General features: G+C 40.6%; 3 protein-coding genes across 4 annotated transcripts; all 3 read left to right on the top strand.

Annotated features, from left to right (window-relative positions):
• The first annotated feature begins 1732 nt into the window (after positions 1–1732).
• On the top strand, positions 1733–8516 carry LOC144520696 (vesicle-associated membrane protein-associated protein B-like). 2 transcript variants are annotated; one of them, XM_078254610.1, is made up of 6 exons: positions 1733–2028; positions 3366–3518; positions 4594–4697; positions 5384–5464; positions 5902–6033; positions 6900–8516. In XM_078254610.1, the coding sequence occupies exons 1-6, from the start codon at positions 1971–1973 to the stop codon at positions 7071–7073; spliced, it is 702 nt and encodes a 233-aa protein (XP_078110736.1). In that variant the 5' UTR covers positions 1733–1970; the 3' UTR covers positions 7074–8516. The 2 variants fall into 2 exon arrangements, with proteins under 2 accessions (XP_078110736.1, XP_078110735.1); XM_078254609.1 differs by having other exon boundaries at positions 5851–6033.
• Positions 8517–13199: 4683 nt separating this feature from the next.
• On the top strand, positions 13200–19115 carry LOC144520697 (charged multivesicular body protein 4b-like). The gene is made up of 5 exons (XM_078254611.1): positions 13200–13567; positions 15171–15348; positions 15741–15855; positions 17047–17173; positions 17829–19115. Exons 1-5 carry the CDS (start codon positions 13384–13386, stop codon positions 17891–17893), a joined length of 669 nt encoding a protein of 222 aa, XP_078110737.1. The 5' UTR covers positions 13200–13383; the 3' UTR covers positions 17894–19115.
• A 978-nt stretch (positions 19116–20093) lies between these two features.
• Positions 20094–25956, top strand: eif2s2 (eukaryotic translation initiation factor 2, subunit 2 beta). Its single transcript, XM_078254604.1, has 9 exons — positions 20094–20220; positions 22211–22394; positions 22511–22611; positions 22852–22981; positions 23068–23168; positions 23815–23963; positions 24071–24127; positions 24283–24368; positions 24521–25956. The coding sequence occupies exons 1-9, from the start codon at positions 20206–20208 to the stop codon at positions 24694–24696; spliced, it is 999 nt and encodes a 332-aa protein (XP_078110730.1). The 5' UTR covers positions 20094–20205; the 3' UTR covers positions 24697–25956.
• The last annotated feature ends 243 nt before the right edge of the window (positions 25957–26199 follow it).

The following is a 26199-nucleotide window of genomic DNA, read 5'->3' as shown; positions in this document are numbered from 1 at the left end:
CCATTTGTAAAAGTAAGTTCAAGGTTAATAAATGTGACTGTGATCTGGAGGAAAAAGCACAGCCTGGTAACCAGGTGTTCCTGCCATATATCTGAATTTAATGTAAATAAATGTAAACTTCAGCCTACTATTTACCGTGCTGTAACACTGGTAGAGGTGTCAGCAATGAAACGTGCAGTAAGTATGAAATTAAATATCTCTGAGTGCCAAAGTGTTTACAAAAGGAAAACGTGGGCAGGAAGGCAAAATGTATCAAAACAATATGTGGTGGTAGGTTCTACCAGGCATAAGCGTAATGTATGCTTACCCCCCCCCCTGTATTTCAATGAGGAATGCTGTGCCTGGAAAAGACACTTAACTGTCATATTGCTCGGGATAAGGACAAAGGTATGATTCTGGGAATAATGGAATTAAACATGAATCATGACTTTGTGTAGGAGTCTGAAAAAAACTAACTCCTCAAGTCCCAACAGTGGAAACTGATTCAAAACGGTACCTCTGTAGACCCCTGACTCAGCTCTTTCATGATTCATGTGAGGCCCTTTTCTTAAGACCGGATGTTACACACATACAGATACATATGCCTTTTTAATGGAAGAAACAAAACTCAACTGTAGCACTTATGGGACATGACCCCTGCTATGAAGAGTATCAACCTGAATCCTAATATGTAGCACACTGCGTCTGTAGTTGAACCCTATTGAATGTTTAAATGCCAAATTGGTTAAATCTGATTGATCTCTGACTACTTTTATTTGAATATATATATATATATACTTTAGAAAAACATTAAGGATAAAACACTAACATAAGCAAACTGGGTTGCATAAATATAGGAACAGTTATGGTTCATATGGTGCTGTTGTCCCTTCTCCCTCTCCTTGTAGCTCTGCCCAAGTGTGCTGCATTGATCAACCAGGTGCACCTGGCCTGGGAAGGAAGCAGTTGTGCCAGCAGCAGAAAAGAGAGGCCTCTGGCGTGGGGACGGCTGGTCTTGCTGCCTCTCAGCCTGGGATGTAACAGAACTAAAGAGCAGTGGTGGAAGAAGTATTCAGAACCTTTACTTAATAAGTAAAGGTACTAATACCACACTGTGAAAATATTCTGTTACAAGTAAAAGTCCTGCATTGAAAATGTTACTTAAGTAAAAGTATGTAAGTATCATCAGGAAAATGTACTTAAAGTATCAACAGTAAAAGTACTCAATGCAGAAAAATACTATGGATATTGGATACTCCAATTAAAAATGTATGCATTTTGTAGACTGATTCTAGACTCAATGAGTTTAAATCTTTACTTTTAGGTTAACAAAATAATATATAAAGGCTTCAGCATTCCCACGGAACTATATATTCCTGGCCAAGTGGAGAAGGCTTTGAAACAGCGTTTAGCAATTTTGCAATAAGCCTAACTGAACAGTTGATTGAATAAACAAAATAAAAAATGTTAGCCAAAATGAATAAATGGTAGTGTAGTGAGGATGACATGTATGTAGGCTACGCCCCTGGTGCATATAGTCTTTCTGATTAGTGTTTCAAACCACTGCCCTATATCCGCCTTAAACTGGTGCACGTTGGGTTTTCTTTGTGACGTTCATATTCATGAATGTAAATGTTGTCTTTAAGGTGTGAACGTTTGTTTTTGCAATGGTCAAGCAAGTAACCCCGTGACATTTCGCACGAGCCACGCCCCTCGCGTGACGTCGTCGTCGTCCTCCTCCTTCCTTCCCGTCTGTCTCTCTCCCTCCGCTGCTAGCAGAGTTAGCACTAGCAAGTTAGCCTACAGCAGCTGTCGGTGGCAGTCAGTTCGAGTGGTGGTGCATTTGTAATCATCATCCTCCTCCTCCTCTCCCGTAGATAGACCGTGGACGGCCAGGTTGTTTCTTCGGGAGCCAGCTGCTTCACCTCCTCGGGCTACCTGCGTTAAAATTTAGTTGTCCTCGTCGTCACGACAGGAAGAAGCCCTGGGACATGGCCAGACCAGAACAAGTACTGGTGCTAGAGCCACAACACGAACTGAAATTCAGAGGTAAAGCTGAACCAGAGGGCAGGGCCGTGGGTTAGGTAATGTTAGCTAACCAAAAAGCTGTTAATGATAAGCACTGTATCGACTCCTGCATTAACCAGTAAACGTTTGCTAATGTGTCTGTATGTGTTGTTGCTGTTATTACATTACACGGATATAACGTTAGCTAGCTAGTCTACATTGGGTGTACGACAGAAGTGGCGATGACAGGTGAAACGACACTGTGTGCGACGATGCTAGCAAGCTAGCATTCAGCTAACCTAGCTAGAATGTCAAACTGCTAGCTTTCATTGCAGCGTCAGGGCAGGCCCGCCGTCCCATTTCTCTAACTCATTCTAAGTAATTTGCTGCCAATGCATAGTCTTTTATCCTCTGACAGCATGTGAAACACCGTGATGTGATCAATACTTGACATACATACATCCCCTTGATTTTGTTGCGAACACCCGGCATCAAATAAGTGACTATTCTAGCAATTTCTACGATCAGGATGTCATTGTTTAGCCTTATTAGCGTGATTATTTCGTAATATTATAAGCTAGCAAGCGGTGATTGGGAGATTTCCCGTTTACTCTCACTGTGCAACCTAAATTCCTTTCCAGCTTTCCAGGCAGAAACATTGTGAAAATACAGCCTGAGCTGGTTTGTCAGAGATAATGGCTACATTCTGAGATACTTGCCTTTAGGTGTGATATTGCTGTAGAAGTGGGTCAAGTGATGGCCTAAGGTGATGGGATCAGTCAGTAGTTGGTTGTTCACGGATTTATTATTGCAGAGCTTTGAGTGCAAAGATAACCCAGGAGAAGATGAATACGCCCACTCAGTTACTGATGCACAGTGGATCTGATTAGAGCAGAAAGCACAGTGTGGTTGTATGTCCAGTACACATTGCCAAAAGCCAAGGTTCAGTTTTCAAAAGAGGTTGATTATTCCATTAAACATGGTCTAATGGGGGATGCCGTGAGGGTGATCTACATGCTACACAAGAAAACATAGTAGTAAGTTTTCTACAGTGTCAGGTTTTGGCTGAGGGCGGGGCATGAATAATAAAGTAAGCGCTTGTACACTTTGCTGCTCTTTCCACCGCTTTAATGTTTAATGTGCACCGTGGAGTAACTCGCAAACGCTACTCGTATATCCATCCTTGCAGACACACAATGACAATATGTGTATGTAACTTATCATTTATCATACCCATGCCCACTGAGTTTTGATTCTTAACCAGGAAACTAAGCCATGCACACAAATGACAAACAAACACTTAAACTAGTAGACACAAGTGTAAATTTACACATGCATACATGCTTGAGTCACTTTACTGTTTCTTGTGTCCTCCTCAGGCCCGTTTACAGATGTCGTCACTGCCACTCTGAAGCTGACCAACCCCACAGATAGAAATGTGTGTTTCAAAGTCAAGACAACCGCGCCTCGCAGATACTGTGTGCGCCCAAACAGTGGCGTTATTGACGCTGGAAACTCCGTCAATGTTTCTGGTTCGTGAACATTTTTGCATCTTCTGGCAACATTGGTGAAAAGCCCAGTCAAAGTTCAAACCTAGAAGAATGGTTTAGTACATCTTATTCCATTAATTGGTTGGTACTGATACCATTAATCTGTATTATTGACTTAGTGCCTTAACAATGTGATGATCTGTAGTTGCTTTCAGACAATGTGTCTAAACAACGGCTAGGTATTTGGTATCTGAGGGGGAAAAAACATTTTATAACATTTGTGGATTTAATGGCCCAGCAGAAAGAGGCATTTATTGATCTTTTCACCCAGCAGTAACAATAAAATAAGTTGAGAAAATTTTACTTGAATGCAGGCTATAACACAATGAGAAGACAATGTTAAAGCTATATCTAGCTATCAGTCAGCATGTATTGTCTTTCAGCACCAAAATACATCTTCTACCCTCAGTTCTACCAGCCATTGTACTAATACAGCAGTTGGCTCTTGAGGTTAGAAATATTGTTAAGAAATCATCTGGTGGCATATCTGTAACATTTTTGCAGGTGCTGGGTAACTACAATCTGCACAAAAAGATGAAAAAAAATACCTGCACAATGCTTTTTGTGTTCCAAATAATTGGAGAAATATATTTGGGTTGTTCAATTGAAGATCATGATATAGAATTGGTATTTGTATTGAACCTAAAATAGTGTCTGATGGATATTGTAATATTATTTTTTTTTCCAAATAGCCAAGCAGTCACCCTCAGAGGGTGCAAGGTGATTTCTGGTTGAAGTCTTCACAACTCAAGACAGTTTCAGTAACTTGAGTTGTGATTCTTCCCTGCTCCGTTACATCGCTATTTGAATGAACAAAAATAAACTGAATTTCTGACATTAATTATGAACGGAATCATTTTACTTGTATCATTGTACTCTTCAGTGACTAAGTAAATGATCATCCAGGCAGGTCATAGTGTAACCTAAATCATAAACCTGACTGACCTCTTTTGATTGTTGTGTAACCGTTGTTATGGGTCAATACAGAAAGTCACTCTTTCTCTAATTCCTAATTCCCTAATCTTTCCCTCCATTCTGTTGTTGTTTTGGTCCACAGTTATGCTACAGCCGTTTGACTACGACCCCAATGAAAAGAGTAAACACAAATTCATGGTGCAGTCCATGCTGGCTCCATACGACATGACTGACATGGAAGGAGTTGTGAGTACCAGAGTGCAAGATTTGATTTTGGATTATATTCTTGTTGGTATATTTATGAATTCCTTCCAATTCCAACTATTTGACTGTTGACCCTTGGTTTTTCTTGTTAAACCACACTTTAGGCATCTCCATCTATCACTAGCTCAAGCTGAACTCTTAAATATGTCAGTTTAAATCTGTCTGTCTCATTGTGCAGAAACTTTTCTGAATCATTTATAATACACAATTCTGAAAATGCAATTCTTCTAGATAATTTTTTTAAAAATTATTATTCAGGGAAGCTTCACTGAGAGGCAGCCTCTCTTTTGCAGCAACGCCCTGATCACATTCACACAGTTCCACATTCACACCTGGAAGCTGCCCAGTACAACCACATTCTGATCTGCTGGCCACTGAGCAGCTCGAGGTTAAGGGTTAAGGGCCATGCTCAAGGGCACCTCAGTGGTGGTAATAAGGGGGGGGGGAAGACATCTTTCACTTTGGGATTGAACCGACGACCTCCCGGTCACAAGCTCTCTTCTCTAACCTTTAGGCCACCACTAGAGCATCGCCTGTAAAGTAATGACTTATAATTTACATAAAAGATACAGACAGAACTGATCTGATGCTAAAGAGTCCCTGTATGAACTTTCACTTATTTTCTTCCCGTCTGTCTCTCTTTCCCTCTCGATGTTCTTGTTCCACAGTGGAAGGAGGCAAAGCCTGACGAGCTGATGGATTCAAAGTTGAGATGTGCATTTGAGATGCCTGTAGAAAATGACAAAACTGTAAGTCTAACTCTTTGGTTAATGGGCATTTGTTGAACTATTGTAGGCATTCAATCATTAAGTGTCAGGTGTAGAGCCACAAAAGTGACATTTTTTCATGTTGCCTAACTTATTTCACAGATTTAAATGAATACAGACTTATAATAGCCATTTTAGAAGAATCTGATTTGAAACAATCACATCGCATGTTTCCTTAGAGTTTTCTCAATTTCCTATCCATCAGCAACACATCACTGTATCACCCATTATATGTTTATTTATTTATTCATCTATGATTTATTTGTTTGTACCTTCATTTCACTCCCTACTGCGTCTCTGCATGTGTCTTCATCCCCTTCCTGCCCCCCCCCCCCCCCACCCCACCCACCCTCACTCTCTCTCCACAGCATGAGAGTGAAACCAACAAAACTGTGTCTTCCTCTGCCTCCTCTGTTAAGACTGAGCTCTCCACGCTGCCCAAGTCAGCCAGTGCCTCGCTGGATGACGGTGAGGTGAAGAAGATCATGGAGGAGTGCAAGCGGCTGCAGATGGAGGTGCAGAGGCTACGGGAAGAAAACAAACAGATCAGGGTGAGACGCGCAAAAACAAAAAGGCAATCTGTCTGCGTTTTCTTGCTGCCTCGTATTTTCTACTCCAGCACTTTATCTATCATACACAGAGAGAGTGAATGTGGTGCCTGTGGTTTTTTTTTTTTTTTGTACTTAGTGTTATTTGTTGGCTGCTGTCACAGTACAAGCAGTTAGCCGCCAGCTAACGACACAGTTGTGTGTGTGTGTGTGTGTGTGGGAGGGGGAGAGGTGTGTGTGTTACGTTGCCTCTGCAGCATTCAAGCCAAAGTGAGTCACGGCAATGCCAGTAAAGCTGTCACAAGTGTGGTTGCAGTTTTCAAAACTCCACGCAGACAGTGCACAACAGTGTTCACTATGCCCTGGTCACAGACTTGACAGGCTGGAGGTTGTAGGGCAACGCAACTCTATTTCTATAGCACATCTCAGCAGCAAGGCAATTCAAAGTGCTTTACATAAAACATTAAAGCACAATTTAAAAACGGTCATGAAAATAAAACAGGTTCAAATACAATAAGATATGTTCAATTCCGACCTGCAGCCCTTTGCTGCATGTCATCCCCCCTCCCCCACACTCCTCTCTTCCCTTTCATGTCTAAGCTGTTCTATCAAATAAAGGCCTAAAATGCAACAACAAAAAGTATGCTCATCTACATTTTCCTCTCAAGGCTTGTCTCCTCATCACACCTAGGCAACACATTTGTTGTAACACTGTAGTGTTGTACTTATGTTGAGGATCTGTGTGTACTCGGCTTGTGATTGGACATTTCTGACAGCACTAAAGGCAGCAGTATAATACATGCTTGCAACAAACAAGTGTGTGCTGAGCTGTTTTGACTGTATCTCTGACTCCTCTCTTTTGAACGCAGGAGGACGACGGGCTGCGGAAGAGAAAGGTGACCTCAATGGGCGCGCCTTACTCTTCTTCCTCCTCCGCCATGGCCACCTCGGCCATGAGGGACGAAGGCCTGAGCACCCGCATCCTGGCGCTCTGCGTGCTCTTCTTTGTCATTGGAGTCATCATTGGCAAGCTGGCCCTGTAGAGACACAGACAGACAGTGACAGACGGGCGGATGGCGTGCTCGGGAGGACATGTGTCAATGACGGCAACAGGGATGTCTCTGGGTTTATGTTGATTTCTCTTTCTTTTTAACATTTAAGGCAATATCATAATGGTTTGTCTGGATGGAAAATGATTTAACGTGTAAAAAGAGAACGAAGGAAGGCGATCCCAAGTGAAACCATGTGCGAGCGTTTTTGTCACAGGTCTTGCCTTTCTTTTTTTGTGAAATAATCACCACCTCTGATCTGTTCTTCTCTGTCCATCTCTCCTTCCTAAATGATCTTCCGCAACTTGCACAGGTAACAGTTAGTTGTGTGTGGAAGTGGCTTCATGCTGGCTGAATGTCAAAAGTCTTTCATTGATTCTTAAGTCTTCAAGTTCCTCACTCACATTGTCTATAAGAAAGATCTAACACTCCTCTTCTGATAATCTCTCTTCCACTTATTACTGATAATCTGCAAAGAGAGGTAAACGGCGATCAGTGAAAGATTCTTTTTCTAGATTCAAACTAAATGTATTGTCTTCTGAACAGTATGTGGTTACAAATGTGAGCCAGTAGAAGCCGTGTGCGTGCGTGTGCGTCTTCTTGTGGATGTTTTATGTGAGTAGACCACAGACGATGAAATCACAGGCTGTTTTTAGAACGGAGGAAGAGGGGTGGTTTGAAAACAAAACTGTCATCTGAACAGATTTCCTGTACACAACAGAAAAATGGGGGTCTTTGTTGGAAATCAGTTTAAAACTTGATCATGTTTGTCGCTTACTGGCCCAAGGAATCAGTAGCCATGGCCATTTGTAAAATTATAACCTGGTAAACATCAAGATATCGATAAGAATTTATGCTGCACGATGATGTAGTTTTAAAAAAAACAAAAACAAAGCTGTAATATTTAGTTAAAGACCTCAAATTTTTCTAGTTCACATTTTTACTTGATACTTCATCAGGTTGAGAGAGGCAGCCCCCGGACATTTTCAATATATAACATACAGTATGTAACAATAGCTTTGGCCACCTTGTTTAATTTTGTCCATGGAGTATTGTATTTGCGTCCTCTAGTGTATTACAGCAGCTGTTTGCCTTTTTTTCTTATCATGTAGCCACGATGCTTCTGTTTATAATATTCAAATGCACTATATTCAAGTGTCCACTCTGCAGTCTGCATGAAATGACCTGGATTTATTATGATTATTCTTTTTTTGAGTGTTGAAGTTTATTGGCAAAACAAAAAAAATACCGTCTTCTTAAAAGGGACCATCGTGTGTGTGTGTGTGTGTGCGTGTGCGTGCGTGCGTGCTCTCTTTTCTTTCGATTATCTTTTTCTTTTGTTTCCTGTTGGGCTCTAGTGGTCGGGCGGTAACTGAGACAACACAGCTGTATTATCTCGGCTGTCTCATGACCATCTAAGCAGGTTGTTCAAGAGAATCTGTATTTTTCGTTGCCTGAGGGAGCAGAGAAGTGGGAATGTGGATGGCTGGGAGGAGGACTGACCTGTGAATACACACTACATTAAAGAAGAAAAAAAAAAAAGGCATTAGCGCTTCAGACCACACATGCAAAGATACAGTCACACAACAATGTAATCACACAGTAATTGGATACTCTTTTGTATGTACATAAAAATATAACTGGCAAAGTTATTAACATACTGTAGTAAAGGAAGAAAATAAACAACCAACATGGATCATGTAGCATCATAATGAATTAAAATATATAACCCCCCCCTTCCCCAACTGTCTGCTTCTGTGAAAAGCTTGCACATTTTTGTATTTAACTCTAAATTTAAAACGAGATTGTAAGGTGTGTGCAAAAATATCTGGGGTGCAGAACCACTGAGCTGTTGCTCTAAATTAGTGGTTATTCAGTGCTGAAATAAAATGGAACTGCTCTTAATAGATTAAAGGAGCACTCCACTGATTTTACACATGTAGATCAGTTTACTTGTACTTTGTCTTCTGGGGTTCTGAAGGGAGTTAATCATGATCAGTAGCCTGATGTCATCATACTCAGATTCTAGTCAGAATATGAGTCTGATACATAGACTCATATTCATACATAGTATATTCATTTTTAAGGCGAGACACTACAGGTGAATAGGGTAAACATTTTAACTTACAGATATCACCATGGAACTTTACCAGTTGATTACTCACATGAATAGGAGAAAAATATATATTGCAAGTTTTCTGTAATTTTATGTTTAAATATGCTAATCAGGCTATATCTAATTAAAAATGCGCTAATTTGCATACATTTTGACGTGACGAATCTGACCATTGAAAAAAACAAGGTTCAAAATTATTTTTGCATTTTGTTGATATATTCAATGAAAAGACATTACCAGAGGGGATTATGAATATCTCCTTTTGTTACCCAGTAAATCAGAAAATACTGCCAGTAGCCTTAAAAAATTGATTTCCACCCTATTTTTAGGCATAAAATGTCACATAAATCAGGCCAAGAATGATATATCAACAAATCTCTCTGTACAAACCTTCACAATATAGTTAGGAATAAGACTTGGACTTTGGTGTATGTATGTGCTACAGAAGTGGAAAATCGTCATGCGGAGTGTGAGAAAAAACTAATTTTGAGAAAACGGCCTTTAAAGATTTTTATGGCAAAATTCCACTAATTTCTATTGAAAGCCATGAATTACAGACAAAATATGCTTTAGGTCCAAGTAAAATCCATGTATCACACTGTTTAACAGCCAAAACTCATTATTGCTTCATCCATCACTGATCATAACATCCAAAACAACACATCAACATGGCCTTCAACTGAAGACCATTACATCACAAACTTCAGTTTGACAGAACACAACATTACACAGCCTAGTTCCCCCAAGTTAGTTTACAGTCTACATATCCATGCCAGTACCATATGTAGGGCCTTCCTCCATCTCCTGCTGGCGTCTTTTCACTTTTTTTGGCTGTGCTTACACTTTTAAGGCTCCACTTTGCACTGGCGGAATGGACACTATTGGCTTTTGAGATCCCAACCATGTCGTCATCCTTCATTGCATTGACAGGCTGTGCTCTTAGGGTTGGGCATCGAGAACCGATTCCTACTTGGAATCGTTTCAAAAATTACGATTCCATCGGAATCGTTTCTTTATTGGAATCGTTTAGAGCAGGGGTTCTCAAACCTTTTTCAATAATGTACCCCCTTTGAATTGTGTTTTTAAGCCAAGTACCCCCTGACCAGCTCAAAAACATGTTGACATCTATATAAAGAGGAAGAATACAGTGTCGGCAGTGAGATCTACTAAACAACAACCTCGGAACTGAAAAACATTTAAATGCTACATTTCAAATGTTCAGAATCTATCACTTACAGTAATTCATTCATTATTATAGTATAATTATTTTAGGAATTATGCGTGACATATTTTTAAGCATTTTGCAAAAAGTTCATGTACCCCCTGCAGTACTCCAAAGTACCCCCAGGGGTACGCGTACCCCCATTTGAGAAACTGGTTTAGAGGATTTGGTTTCAAATCCGATCATCGCTTCCCAATTTAACATGCACAAGTTTTGGTTTCCGTAGCGGCCAGGCGCTTGTTGTGTTGCAGCCTTGGAGCGCAGTAAGCAGTGCTCTAGTCTGGCTTTATTTTACATTGAAAAAGCAATAAAACTGCAAACTATCATTGACTCAAAATAAAACGTTCCTCTCATTTGTGAAAATAGGCATGTGACCCGTTTCAACTCCACCCCTCAAAAAATCGGAATAAAGAATCGTCAAGAACCGGAATCGAAAGGAAGAATCGGAATTAGAATCAGAATCGTTAAAATCTAAACGATGCCCAACCCAACCAATGTGCTCTGAAGCCACAATTTCTCCATCACAGCCAGCCAGCATGGCAGAGGCACCCTCATTGAATGTAGAAATAGCCATACTGGCTGCAGCCTCAACCCTGCTTTTCCCCACAAAGACTGTTTTTGGACATTGGGCCCATATAACCAAGTTGAGGCATGCGTTGGCATTCTTAGTGCCTCCATGCTGCACTGTCACTGGACATCCGGTGATACACAGGGATGAGCTTGTTATGGTGATCATTCAAAAGACCAATATTTAGAACATTGGAGAAAGCAAACAAAGTAGAGTAAATTGTTATTTGACAGAGTATCTTCACACTGTCAGACTGACTATATTCAGACCATGAATATCTGTAAACTGCTGAGAGAGAGAGCGAGAGAGAGCGTCTGATTACCTCCACTGTCTGAACACAACTGAACGACAGTTTACACATCGACGTACTATGTGAAGGCATCTGCTGTCTTAGTTTGTAATCCCCTGTGTCTTCTTGCTAATAACACCTGTTTTCGTCTTCTCTGAGGTGATTTTCGACCGTTTTCGTCTTCTCTGAACTACCGCGGAAATGTCAGAGCGCATCACGTGATGATTCTAAGCGAATCACGTTGTCAGAAATTGGCATCAGCCAATGAGATTACGCATTTAGAGTTAAATCCGCCCTTTTACTTTCACGATTGGTTGCTGATAAAAAGGAAATGACCATATTTGGATCCGACAGCATTGTACAGGGGAGAGGGAGCTTTCCAACGGTATATGTCATGACAGGGTGCAGACAGCGATCGCGGAGCAGCGCGATGATTTAGAACCAACTTTTGTTGAATTTAGGTGAAATCTACAGACGCAAACAGACAAAGTATAGTAAAAATAAAGACCTAAATGTGTATTTTTGACTTTTTTTCACCACAATTCTGAAAGAACACATGTTATTGAAGACAAATAGCCCAAAATCTCAAAATTTACCCATAATCCATCATCATATAAAGCCCGCCCTGACAATTTTATTGGTCCGAACAGCTCTGGTTCGAGCATAGTTGCTGTTGTGGGCAGGGCTAAGTTCGGCTGGCATCCAGGCTACATGATCAGGGGCTTTGAGACTACATTCTTAACAGAGAGCCTCTATTACAAAGAAATTGACATTTACCAAGTAGGGAAGGTCCCAAGAAAGATATTGGTACATAGGAATTCTAGGATCTTTGGAGCTTGAGTAGAAGTCGGGATATTTAGACTTCTGCTGCATCGATTTGACCGTTATTTATATAATCTCTCTGTTGCAAGTCACCCAACTTTATTTACAAGTAGCCTATATTTGAAATTTTAAAACCTTATAGATAGCCTACCCTCCTGATATGTTAAAGTACATATAAGAAATTTTAGAATACGTTTTGCCTAAAAATATGTTTCCTCCCAAAAAGTACCTGGCCTGAATTGAGTGAAATGATGAAATACGCATATATAAATCCAGTATTTTTTAATATGAACATACTTCAAAGTTACAAAAAGAGAACTTTTCTACAATACGTCTGAATGTGGGAATATTGTTATTCGAGACAGATGCAGTGCGTATTAGTAAGCTGTTTCAGTTACAGAACCATCTCTGTAGTAGGCTAACCAAGGCCTGCCTTTGTACAGTGGTGGAAAATGTATTCAGATCCTTTACTTAAGTAAAAGTACTAATAAGCTACCACACTGTAAAAGTACTTAAGTAAAAGTATGTAGGCCTAAGTATCATCAAATAAAAATCCTCACATTTTAGAAGCTGGAAACGATCCAAACAGTTCTGATGTTTAATCGTCTTATCATTTCAGCTTGACTTGTAGGCCGTTATATTGCTGTGTAGTTTAATTTATAATAAAACATCGTATTTTATAAACCACATAGGGCTATGTTTTGTGTGCAATAATTTTAATTTGTAAAGTAACTAGTAACTAAAGCTGTCAAATTAATGTAGTGGAGTAAAAAGTAGCATGAAAAGAGAAGACTAAAATAAAGTATAAGTAGGCCTACCTCAAATTTGTACTTAAGTACAGTACTTGAGGAAATGTACTTAGTTACATTCCACCATAAAATGATCAACAATCTCAAGAACAAAATGCGAGGACAGTAAACAGCACAGTACAGAAAGAAATAGAAAGCATATTAAAATAAGTGAGTGCAAAAAAAGAAATAGCCCAGATAATAAAAGAATAAGTACAAAGTAAAGCGACACGAGTGCTTCATTTGTCCAGCAGATGGAGACAGATATCCAACAAGCACCGCCCACCCGCGCTCACTCCTCATCGGGCAACATGACGTCATCGGGCCTTATCCAGGAAGTAGAAAAACATCAACAATCCTTCCAGGTTTCTGGCTAGGGCGAAGTGTCAGTGTAGCCTAGCAGCAAAGTAGCTAAGCTTGATTTTCTTGGGGTTTTCGCAGATTTGTTTTATTATTTCTTTTTTATAATTAGTGTAACGTTAACTGTAGCGCTCCAGATATGTCGTTGTTTGGTAAGATATTTGGAGGAGGAGGAAAAGGAGGAAAGGGACCGAGCCCACAGGAGGCGATCCAGAAACTCCGAGAGACGGAGGAGATGCTAACGAAGAAACAGGAATTTCTAGAGAAAAAAATCGAACAGGAACTGCAAATTGCCAAGAAAAACGGCACGAAAAACAAAAGAGGTGAGATATCGGGACGTATTTTCTGATAGTTTCTACGCTTTATCGCCACATTGCTTGGTCAACAACACTAATCTAAATATTAGCAAGTTAGCTAAGTTGGCTAACTTTCCTCAGCTGTCAGAGAACTGTAGGCTGCCTCACCTACCGTCCATATCACGGCCACGGTGGCCACCAGAGAGAAGTAGACGTTTTATCGATTGTGTGTGTGATATTAAATTATCGCTGACTTCTTTTCACTGAGGTAAGGTAACGCGAGCCTTGTCTTTTCCCAACATATCTGTGGTGATAATTTGTTCGTCTGATTGATCAGTGGCCATTTAAAAATCAGAAAAGGTGCGGCAATCGGTACGGATACAGTTAATTGTCAAATTATGCAGGGACTGGCAATAAAGATATTGGCTCAGTGTGTCAGGAGAAGGGTTGAGCATGAGTTGCATATGTTAAAGGGACGTGATATCACTGTCAGAGAGGTGGGCGTGTCTGCACCTTGGTCAGAAGTTTGAGACCTCTACACCATGCCAGAACACCAGTACAAAGACCCATAAACTTCACGCTCTCTATCACCGGTAACGGGTAACATGAAAACAATTTTTTGTTGATGATGTTGGTAAAGTTTGACATTTTGGCCTGATAATGGCTGTGTAGGAAAGCTCATTATTTGGTTGTGAAATTGTATGTAATTATGATTATTACTTATGTGCAAATGGCCATGTTGGGCTAATGATACTGCTAGAATACAGATCAAGAGGTCACCAAATATGTAGTATAAATGCTCTGGGATTATGAATATCCATAGTGTATAATATAGATGTCTGGGCAGAAGTTTTGAAGACACCTAAAAGGCATGAAAGTGTTTATTAAGGGTACAATTGTGTACCTGAGAGTGGTGAAAAGCAATGTAGGTCAGCGGGTCACAAACATCAAAGGCGTTCATCTTCTGGAGAGCACAAATATCCTAACCAAATCTCATGCCAACCATATTTTGCTCTCAAATAAAGTGTTGGAGAAAGAGGAAAAACTGATAACTTGAACTTTAGGTTATCCATCAAGTAAAGAATCACTGGAGATTGATAAAGAATATTATACTTGGCTTGAATACTTTGTATACATTGACCTTACCCTTATTATTTCCTCCTCCAGCTCCACAAAGGTTGACAGAATGAGTCAACCCTGCATGACACTGATAGTTTCACTACATCCTATCACGTGTGAGTTAGTGGTTGTGGTTATGTGACTACTTTGTGGCTGATACATTTCTACTTTCCACTTTCTCCATCTCACCAGCCAAGTGCCAATCACAAGCTATATCTAATTGTCCAAATAGTCACTAACATGGTAAATTATTGTGTCAGCATTTTATTTATGATTTCAGTCAGTGGTGTATCACTGTAATTTCACATAGCAAAATATATGCTGACTTATCCTGCACAAATGTTTAATCACTTATTCAGGCTCTCATCCCTGTTAAAGGACAAAAGAATCCCAACGATGATGATTTACAGTTTTACTTTACTGTCATTGAATGTCCTTTCTACGCAATCAATCTATTTTTTGTGACAATCTATTCATCCTGGCTCCTTCCCTCCTGTCTTTCTCTCCTCAGCGGCTCTGCAAGCTTTGAAAAGAAAGAAGCGGTATGAGAAGCAGCTCGCTCAGATCGACGGCACGCTGTCGACCATCGAGTTCCAGAGAGAGGCTCTGGAGAACGCCAACACCAACACTGAAGTGCTCAAAAACATGGGCTTCGCTGCCAAGGCCATGAAGTCTGCCCATGAAAACATGTAAGAACGAGCACCCAGTCACTGATTATGAAGTTCTCTACAATTTTGTTGATTGATGGATTGGACTATAGCGAAGCCTGTTTCTAAAAAAATATATATTTGTAGCCTGCTGCTGCTGAACTGCCTTCATGGGACTACGGGAAGAGTAAAAAAAGAGTCAGTAAATCAATCAAGAGATTATTCGGATCATTCAGAACATCAGCACTGGATGTTATTATGTTATCAGGGAAATAATATGAAGGCTATATATTAAAACAGGCATTCATACACATTTCCCTGCTAAAATACTTTGAATTCTGCCAATTTATCTGCGTGTGGAGGAGAATGAGGCTTGGTTAAAAGGTGTAATAGTGCATTCTGTTTTATGAATCATCCCCTGCTGGTTGTTTCAGGGACATTGACAAGGTGGACGACCTGATGCAGGACATTACCGAGCAGCAGGAGCTGGCCCAGGAAATCTCTGACGCCATCTCTAAACCTGTCGGCTTCGGAGAGGAGTTTGATGAGGTGGGCGACACTTTTCAGATACTAGATTTTTGCATTCTTGCGCGTAATACACAGTGTTTCCTTTAGGATTTTTGTTTTAGCAGTGGGGGCAAGTCTGTCCGAACAACAACCCCAACCCTCCCCCGTTTTTGGTGGAGCTGTTTGTTTAAAAGTCGACTCGACGTTTTGACAATAAACTACATCATCGCAACAGTATGTGGAGTTAAACTGGACAGGCCCAATAACCTTTTGAATGGCAGCCAACAGGGGATCCATTATGTCGGCAGGATAATATAAAAGGCAACCGCGACTACATTTTTTGTACAGCCCTATTTCTGATACCGTGGTGGCAGAAATTTTGCACTACAAAATCAACATAGAGGAAACACTGAATACATGATGGACTGATGACAACACAGGGTTAACCCGGTAGAGCAAAGTTCACCATCATCCTCGATGCTGCCCAGCATTGTTTTGACACCCACCAGGTTAAACACACGTTTGTTGACCTGACATTAGGGCTGCCTTATTTTTCAATGGTCTTATTCATAGACCAACTTCACCACAGTTGATGGTATTCAGTCATTAGGAGACAGTGTGGCAGAAAGAATGAATACACTCTTTCTCAAAGTCAACTGACTTGAAGTATTTAGATTAAACTCTCAGCGAGATGTTTTACTCACCAAGGGAACAGACACACAAGATTAGGACCAGATTATATATATATATATATATATATCTTTGTGGTTTGGGTTTTTCCTCCTCAGCGCTGTGGAGGAGGGTCTGGCTAGTGCCCACAGCATTCCGGGATGGGAGAGAAACATGCTCTGGTTTATTGGCATTTCTTTAAACCAATCACAATCGTCATGGGTGGCCCTGGTGCCTCTGCAAAATAGCCTCGGGATGGAACTTGTTTTGGTGGAACTTGTGTACGTTCAAAGGTTGTTTTAGTTGTGCAACAGAAAACTCAGATTGGACAGATAGTCTAGCTAGCTGTCTGGATTTACCCTGCAGAGATCTGAGGAGCGGTTTACCATAGTCCTCATAAATCCACTGGAGTTTAAAATTCTAAAAGAAAGCAGAAGGAAACGGACATCCAGCTGAAAAGAAGGACTTACGGCGGCTACAGAGCAATCATGGATATAGACTAGGTTTTACATGAATTAGTTTGTGATTATGCTCATCTTTAGTGTTGCTTGCTGTGTTTGTCAGGATGAGCTGCTGGCGGAGCTGGATGAGCTGGAACAGGAGGAGCTGGACAAAAACCTGCTGGAGATCGGGGGACCAGAGAACGCCCCCCTTCCCAACGTGCCTTCTACTTCATTACCTTCCAGACCTGGTAAGAGCCTTGATACAACAACTCTGTGAGCCTGACTGCAACATCTTAATTATTTTTGTTGTTGTTAAAGGAATAGTTTGACACTTTGGTGAAATATGGTTATGCGCTTACTGGCCGATGATATTAATCTTACAAATGCAAAATTGTGAAGAGATATAGATATTTACATTCACATAAACTGGGGTAGACGCTCCATATTCATGCGCCATCTCGAAATACGTTAGCCGGTAAGGGACATACAGGACATACTGCTCCGCCTTTCGCATTTTCGCTGTCACATGATAAACTCACAGGTGCTGCTAATGCTGCTAATGGGTATCGTAGTTTCCCGGCCCCGGCAAGTTTGAAGAAGGAAACATGGAGGACCACATGTATTCAAAATCCAAATTTCAGGAACAGGAGTCTTCTTCTTCGCCCAGAAAAAAGGATATTGAAAAGAGCAAGAGACCGGCTTTCTGAAGCATGAAGTCTACCGTAGCTGTAATACGTACTTTGAACTGTGTGGTGCGAGAGAGTTGATTGCGATATATGATCTCAATGCTAGAAGGGAGAAATTACTACACACAAGCTCAGATGTTAAGGCGGTGTACAAACCTAACCTTACCAATTCCTTTACATCTCTCACAACTGTTCTTTCTGTCTTTTCACCCCAAAGCCAAGAAAGAGGAGGACGAGGACGATATGGAGGACCTGCAGCGTTGGGCGATGGAAGCCATGTAAACGCAGCATCTGCCACATCATACCTGCATCAGAGAGGGAAGAGGAAGGAGCAAGGGGAATGAATGGACTGATAGGATGTTGTGTATGAGTATATTTTTGTGTGTCTGAGGAGCGCTGACTTGATGTAACACTACAAAAAAGCGAAAATGCTGTAGACTTTGTTTTCATGTCCCCTTCACGAATACCGAGACCCCTGGGTGCTCAGCCAATGAGCCAGTCAGGGGCTTTTATATTGAAGCTCTGTCACTGTATACAATATTTTTACCCTCAATTTTAACACAATACTAGCACTTAATGGTCATTGACTGGGCAGGGCTATTTCAGCATCCACATAGTTCATACTGAGGTGTAATAATATGAGCTCTGTGGTGCAACAACGGAGTTGTTGTCAGATTAGATGACGGGGAATTTTCACAATCCTCAAAGATCCGTTTCCGACTCACATATTTACCTCCTGTTTGTGGCGTTAAACTGGCTCGATGTTTGTTTGTTTTTCCTTCTTGACAAAAATAACAGTCCTTTGCTCTCCGTTTTTTGTTAATGCTGTTGAAAATAGAACAGCTGAGCATGAGCTGGATGAAGAAGCTATGAGCTGTGTGTCTGCCAGAATCCGAACCTCTTCTTTTGTTTTAAGGCTGCGTGCTTTAACCCTTTCCCTCCTCCTCTCTCCTCTTCCACTTCTGTCGCCATTTCAGCGACTTTTACCTCCCTCAAAGGCATTTTCACCAGTGGTTCTTGTTATTTGGTGTAAATATCCCAAATGTGTCTCTTTTTATATACTGTATTTCTGCCATCACTGAAAGGTTGTGTGAAGCATGCAACATTGGGAAATCACAATACAGATCACAACGCACGGCTAGAAACAGAGATGTTAAACCCAACCGTTTCATCCTGCTCTGTTTGTCTCGGTCCTTCTCATAAGGGTTTTTGTTTCAAATTGTATAATGTTGAAAAATAATAATAAAGTATTATCACACCGTATTAACTGCATCTTCAATCAAAAGGAGATGATGGTTTGTAAAAGATTAGATTGTAATTGATCTACAACATTTTGGAGTTTTAAAGAGTTAGTTTCTTTAGTTTTTCAAAGTCATCATGTACATTTTTTACATAGAAAAAAACATAACACAAGGATGGCTGGACAAGCATGTTTGCATTTCTATGTTTTATTTATCCAGATGAGAATATTATTTGCAAAATCATTAAAGGTTTTCAATTCTTTTATTGTAGTTTTGTCATTTATAATATGTCAGAACATCATAATTATTATTTTCCAGAGCCCTAGAAGATGTCCGACCAGCTGGCCAAAACCCAAAGATATTCAATTTACTATTAAAGAAGACAGAGACATGGCCGGGTTGGTCAGTGGGTAGAGCAGGTGCACGTATACTGAGAGGTTTATGCCTCGACTCGGAGGTCCAGCGTTCGAATCCGACCTGTGACAAATTTCCTGCATGTCTTCCCCCTTTCTCACCTAGCTGTCCTGTCAAAAATTAAAGGTAACATAAAGAAAAGCAGCAAATCCTCACAAGGTGTGGCATTTTAGCTTTAAAACTGACATAAATTAATAATTGAAATCAGAATACTTTCCAATGATTGTTCTGTCAATCGATTAATAGACAAATCATTCTAGTTGTAACTCAAATCAACACAGACAAAAATATGTAGCCCATTGTCTACACTGTGAGTCAAACATTTTGGACACCAGCATTTTCTGATAAATGTCGAGCAGCATACGAGTAAATACATTTGAAGTACAACAGCATTAGAAAATGCCATCACTAGTATGAGACACCTGTAACAGACAAGAGTAACTATATTTATCCTGCCGGCGATGCTAACTGTTCACAGGTTTTAGATGCAGGGCTTTAATATTTATACAGTACATTATAACAGGTGTATACTTCTGCTCAACATGGTATAAAAACTGCAACATTGGGAAGGGATAGAGCAGAAAAAGTGTGATTATCCTGAGTATACAGCTAATACACACACACTATTAGAAATAAACTTTTAATTTGACTGTCAAGTCAAGATCCGTGATGGAACAGAGCTATAATACCTCTACAGACTCATCATTTACATATTTAGCAACAGTTTTGGTTGTGCAATCTTGCTCTTGAACACCCAACTGCATAGATCTATGACCCAACTGGAACGCGACGTCGCAAAGTAATGACGCCCGGATTTGGAGACTTCACGCTTGCGTATTGCGGATCCAACGCTGATGCAAGACATTTTCGGCGCAGCGTTGTGGGGCTGATCGAGGGACAAAAAGTAGCCAGATTGCAGTCACTTTTCAGCCCGCAAACATGTCAGGAGACGAGGTAAGTCATATCGGGTTATCCGATGGTTAGTGTGTGTTGGTTTGTAGACTTGTTGGGTGAAATTGGGCGAATTAACGGGTCAGATCGGTGTTGAGGATGACTTTGGGCCTCGGCACTGCTGCTCCCCTCCCTGTCCGCACCAGTTCTCACATGGCTGCAACCGAGCTAGCAACGGCCCGACCAGCCAAGATGACAAGAAAATATCCAGCACACCACTGTATCACGATCTATCACATCGTGCATATTATTTAATCTCACCATGGTTTAGCAATCCGCCCTGTCATAGCTGCTGGATAACTCAAATTATGAGGTAGCTAGCTAGCTAGCTAGCGTTAGCTGGCCGGCAACTAGCTAGCTAAGCTACGGAGCTAACGGCCAATGTTCTCTACGTTACCAGAAACAAAGCGATAGTTCACACCAAGGCAGAGTCCTGACAGGTACAACCGTCAGAATGATGCTCAGCAACATTATCAAAATGAAATATCTCGAAATGTAGCTAGCTAGTTGTTTATGAATTGTATACAGGCTCTAAATCAATTTAACGTTGTGACTGCTTGATGTCAATTTGATTTTCTTAACTATCATAGTATTTAAGGAAATTGCATCATATAACTGAGATAACAAAACCAAAGCAAATAAATATTACACCATTAATTTGATGTTATTACTCGCAAAATCTCGTATTCATAAATCTAAATTATTCCCACCATAAACCACCTTAAATCTATGTACCCTATCTAACATTCTAATGAACTGACTTAGTATTTGTTTCTATGTTCTGATCCCCTGACATTTTCTGTTTTTGTACGTTTTATGTTTCATGTTATTTGTCAATAAATGAATACAAAAAGTGATATAACCGCCGTTAAGACGAGGAAGAGTATTGCAAACCATGTCTCATATCACAATATCTATATTATGGTTATATATCGATTTCGATCTCCTCAATATCGAGTCACACAAAATACTCCTTTCTGAATGGCTGGAAGGTGTCTGTTTTGGGACTGCGTCTCGATTATTTTCCTTATCGATGAATCCATATTCTTTATGGTTTACTACATACTATGGCAGAAAAAAGGGAAAAATCACAACTTCCCAGATTCCAAGTTGACATATTCACATTTCTTGTTTTGTCCCACAAACTGTCCAAAATCTTAACATAGTCCATTAGCTATCATTAAAGTCAAATAGTCCCATTTGTCTGTCTGTAACCAGAGAATCTTTGGCATTTTTGATAAACATGACATTAACGGAGATTCATTTTGCACATTAATTGTCTGTTGATTGTCATCTATTACATGGCGCTTTAATCAGTGTTGATCAGTAGTTGAATCACTGTTTAATATCGGAGCACAAAGTATCTAACAGCACTTACCTTTCATTTAATATTACCAGTTAACTCATTAATGAAACTAACCATGGGTTAACCCTAACCCGTAAATGGCAAGTGGTCATATAGTAATAATTCACAAAAATAATAGAATCGGTCTCATCTGGTACTTTTGTATATCAGGAGGACACATCGTCCCAAAAGTGATAAGGATCACAGTGAAACGCACTGAAGAATGATCTGCAGGGACCCAATGGATTGAAAGATATTTTAAGAAGAATTAAGTTGTAATGCACTAAACACCTGCCAAAGCATGAATATTAATAATCACCAGTGTTTCCTCTATGTTGATTTTGTAGTGGCGGCCCACCATGGCAAAATTTCTGCCACCACGGTATCAGAAATAGGGCTGTACAAAAAATGTAGTCGCGGTTGCCTTTTATATTATCCTGCCGACATAATGCACCCCCCGTTGGCTGCCGCTCACATTGCAATTTAACAACAAGTATAACTATTCAGAGGTTCTCTAAAGGAAACACTGATCACACGTGAAAGCTAGGAAAAGATAACATTGGTTGAATTGATAAAAGAACATTTCTCACAGGGGAAAATGTTAGTTAGAAACTTATTGATTTTCTCTCTTATTTTTCTCTCCTTCAGATGATTTTCGATCCCAACATGACAAAGAAGAAGAAGAAGAAGAAGAAGCCCTTCATGCTGGATGAGGAAGGAGGAGAAGGGGTGGGAGGAGAAGAGGCTAGAGAGGTGGAGGCGAAGGAGGCCGAACCAGAGCCGGGAGACGACAAGGAGCTGGATCTAGAAGAAGATGAATGCAGGAAGAAAGGTTAGACTGATAATAGAGATGTGTCAGTGCGTATTCTTCACGAGGGCACCATTGTACATGTAATCGCCAGCCTGCATGAAGTTGGAATTAAGCAGAGTTTGTTTTGTCTTCTCCAGAGCCGTCCGATGATTTGAACGACTTGAACTTCTTCAACCAGAAGAAAAAGAAGAAGAAACCCAAGAAAGTGTTTGAGAATGATGTCGAGGAGGGATTAAAGGTCAGTCACGGCGAAACCGCAACCAGTTTTTTGTCATTCTCCTCATCCCCTTGTATTGTGCATATTTCTGTTTGCTTCCATCCTCTGTCTTTCTGAACATTTTACGTCAGCACTTCTTGTTCCACTTCTACCGTTGCCTTCCCATCACGCTCCTTTTCCTTGTCGTAAGCACATTGGCGCAGTCATTTCTCATCATCATCATCTCCTCGCTGAATATCACTTCTGATTGGTCCAAATCAGGAGCTGAAAATTGAAGGAGAGCAGCCAGAGGTGCTGGAGGAGGACAACCTGGACCTGATGCTTCCTATCAAAAAGAAGAAGTCAAAGAAAGTGGACTTTGATGAGGGAGAGTTGCTGGAGAAGGATGACGGTAAGAATAAGTTACCTCATGTTTAAAGCCGACAACTTAATGAAGACGTTTATGTGTGTAATAATGTTTGTATGACGTGTTTCCAGCATTAGAGGATGATGAGGGGAAGAACAACGATGGGATCTCATTCAGCTCCTCTACAGGACCAACGTGGGCCGGCACCGAAAGAGACTACACTTATGATGAGGTAGGACAGCTGTAAAAACACGGACACGCACACACCGAGGGGAAAAAAAAAAAGTTGCATCACAGAATGTAGCCGGGGGGGAGGTAAACTGGAACAAATGCATAACTTTTTTGGACATCGTTATATCTGATGTCCATCGTGAATAAACATGTAGAAATATCACAGGAAGAAGACGCTGCTCATAACTCCAGAAGTTGCCTGAGAATCATCACATTTTTTAAAGATTTCTTTAGCACCAAAGTTATCTAATGATAGTTGTCTGTACATCCGTGGGTATATTGCAAGAGGAACTGCTGTTAGTTCGGAACGCTTTTAATTGGGCCGATTTGCCAAAATGTAAACGATACAGGCTTTAAAAGTGGGGCTCAAGTTGTAGCCCTCAGCTAACACACTAACAACATGGCAACATTATACTTCTTATTCACATCCACTGAAGGAAACGTGGTAATGACCAAATAGAAGTAAGACAAAGAATAATAGGAGAAATCCATCAATATGAACTTTTCATCTTGCACTATATATATATATATATATATATATATATATATTTTATTTTATTATATCCACAAAAAAGTCAACACAAATGCTTCTCACGGTTTTATCCTAATTATAGTTGGCATAACTCTTTGTGCCTTCTGTGTCTCAGCTCCTGAACCGAGTCTTCAACATTATGAGAGAGAAGAACCCAGACATGGTGGCCGGAGAGAAGAGGAAGTTTGTGATGAAGCCTCCTCAGGTGGTCCGAGTGGGAACCAAGAAAACCTCCTTTGTCAACTTCACAGACATCTGTAAACTGTGAGCCCCCCCTTGTACACACCTGTGGACTTCTCATACTGTTATTGTCAATGTTACTGACACCAAAGTGTTCTCTACAATCTGACCTTTTATGCACTTCATCACAGGTTGCATCGTCAGCCTAAACATCTCCTCGCTTTCCTGTTGGCCGAGCTGGGAACAAGGTACGTTTTTGTATTCAAAATCATGAATAAACAGTATTTGTATTTTGTGTCGATTTCAGGCACTTAGTTCCTAAAATGAAAGGAGACATTTCATGTGCATTTTGATGAAAGTTTTGATTTGTGTGTTTGCTTTGTGCCTTTTTTTTTCTGTTCAGTGGTTCCATAGACGGAAATAACCAGCTTGTGATCAAAGGCAGATTTCAACAGAAACAGATAGAAAATGTGTTAAGAAGATATATCAGTAAGTAACAGTTACACCTAGCGAATAGCAATCCATTATTTGAATCTTTTCAAATTAACACTTTGGTTTTACACGCGTTTTCCACCAACTCGCTCAGTGTCTGGATCCCTTTGAGTACTGCAGTGCTAATAACTGTCTTCCCACCCCCGCAGAGGAATACGTGACGTGTCACACCTGCCGCTCACCAGAGACCATCCTGCAGAAGGACACTCGCCTCTATTTCCTGCAGTGTGAAACGTGCCACTCCCGCTGCTCCGTCGCCAGCATCAAGACCGGCTTCCAGGCTGTGACGGGCAAGAGGGCGCAGCTCCGCGCCAAAGCCAACTAAAGACCACCGAAACTGGGCTCCCCCTCCTCTCTCGGCCTCCCCTTTCCCCTCAGAGGGGCCGCGGCTGGGGTTGGACGCCCCCTTGATTCGCTAAAAGGACTCTCTGAATCGAACTGTGGGAGGGTTTGGCTGTTGTTAAGTTTTGTCGTGGCCTGACAGGGCAGGGAGTGAGAGAGTATCTGAAGCTGAACAGATAGGGTTCAGGCACCGTAAGCAGATGATGTGTACCACATACACTGTTGGATGCATTTGATTTGTTGTGATCTGGCTGACGAATCCTCCACCTCGTAGTTTTTTTTTTTTTTTTCATTTGCTGTGCTTATTGATTCCTGCAAGAAAACCCTGCTTTAATGTGGCTTCTTCATTCTTTCCTCTCCCAATTGACATCATTTCTCCATGCAACCAGCCAAATTGCAGTAAAGCAAAGTTGATCTACAATAACGAGAGCGTAGTTGCTCTGGTATTTGTAGTCGTGTGGCTAATGTGGTCACCTCTTTATTCTTAAATTCCACATTGCTTAAACTCAAGGTTGTGTTCCGGTTTCTGGACTGGCCAGAAATTACATAACTGCCAGTCCAGAATTTTGTGCTCTAACTTATCAAAGCTAGAACTCAAATCACCGGACTGGACGTACAGGAAGATTTGTCACTGTAGCTAGTCTGTGACCAGCTCATTACACAGAACTCATTTTGATCATCTAATAGCAGGAGATGACCACAAAGTCGAACAACCAGGGATTGATAAAGGAGAGAGCACCTTCCCACTGAATACTTTAAAAGAGGTTGTGTGTTTGACAGACATAAAATTATACAGTGTGTTTGTGAGTGCTTTTGTGGCATTGATGAGCAATTGTGTACTTCATTATTTCTCCTTTTGACTTTAAAGAAATCAACCCATTTTATCAAACATTGGACATTTTATGGAAAAATTAATAAAATCAAATTTTGTGAAGAAGAGCCAAGTTTTTTGAGCTCATGCCATTCCCCCAACACCCAAATGCTTCTCTCCTAAAAACAGCCTGTGAGAAGGCCCCTCACATCAGTCTTCTCTAACAGGTCTTTATTTTCAAGGATGATTCAAGAAATTTCCACCACAAGCTAATCAGGATATGAAGAGTGAGTCCAATGATACTCGATACGACATGATTTACATGATATTGGTTCTGTTCTTGTTTGAGAAGAATGTGGATGAGAAGGTCTGGCTGGAATCGTTTTAAAACCTGGTTTTTACAAAAATAAAATATTCTACTCTCTCTCTCCATTACTGCTCTCTCTTTGTGCTTACATCTATGTTGCCACAAAAAGTTGTTTTGCACAGAAAAATGACCATCTCAATCTAACCATAGTGATTTGCTTTTTGACATCAATGATTGATTACCCAGCAGCAGATTTGTTACTCGCTTGACATGGATGCCATGTTGCTGCAACTTCTGCAGGCCATGCATTATGGATGCCTGAGATTCGTCCTACTAGTGACATAGTTACATCTATCAAGCGTCATTAA

The sequence above is a fragment of the Sander vitreus genome, chromosome 7 (genome assembly GCF_031162955.1).
Source record: "Sander vitreus isolate 19-12246 chromosome 7, sanVit1, whole genome shotgun sequence".
NCBI classification, from domain to species: Eukaryota; Metazoa; Chordata; class Actinopteri; order Perciformes; family Percidae; genus Sander; species Sander vitreus.
This window is presented reverse-complemented; position numbering and strand designations above follow the sequence as displayed.

Excerpts from the sequence above, each read along its gene's own strand:
- LOC144520697 (XM_078254611.1), top strand. The coding sequence starts at position 13,384 with ATGTCGTTGTTTGGTAAGATATTTGGAGGAGGAGGAAAAGGAGGAAAG. Across the intron at positions 15,856-17,046 it reads TCGGAGAGGAGTTTGATGAG|GATGAGCTGCTGGCGGAGCT; the intron begins GTGGGCGACACT and ends TGTGTTTGTCAG. Across the intron at positions 17,174-17,828 it reads TTCATTACCTTCCAGACCTG|CCAAGAAAGAGGAGGACGAG; the intron begins GTAAGAGCCTTG and ends TTCACCCCAAAG.
- LOC144520696 (XM_078254609.1), top strand. The coding sequence starts at position 1,971 with ATGGCCAGACCAGAACAAGTACTGGTGCTAGAGCCACAACACGAACTG. Across the intron at positions 3,519-4,593 it reads AAACTCCGTCAATGTTTCTG|TTATGCTACAGCCGTTTGAC; the intron begins GTTCGTGAACAT and ends TTTGGTCCACAG. Across the intron at positions 4,698-5,383 it reads TGACTGACATGGAAGGAGTT|TGGAAGGAGGCAAAGCCTGA; the intron begins GTGAGTACCAGA and ends CTTGTTCCACAG.
- eif2s2 (XM_078254604.1), top strand. Across the intron at positions 22,612-22,851 it reads ATGTCGAGGAGGGATTAAAG|GAGCTGAAAATTGAAGGAGA; the intron begins GTCAGTCACGGC and ends GGTCCAAATCAG. Across the intron at positions 24,128-24,282 it reads TTGGCCGAGCTGGGAACAAG|TGGTTCCATAGACGGAAATA; the intron begins GTACGTTTTTGT and ends TTTTCTGTTCAG.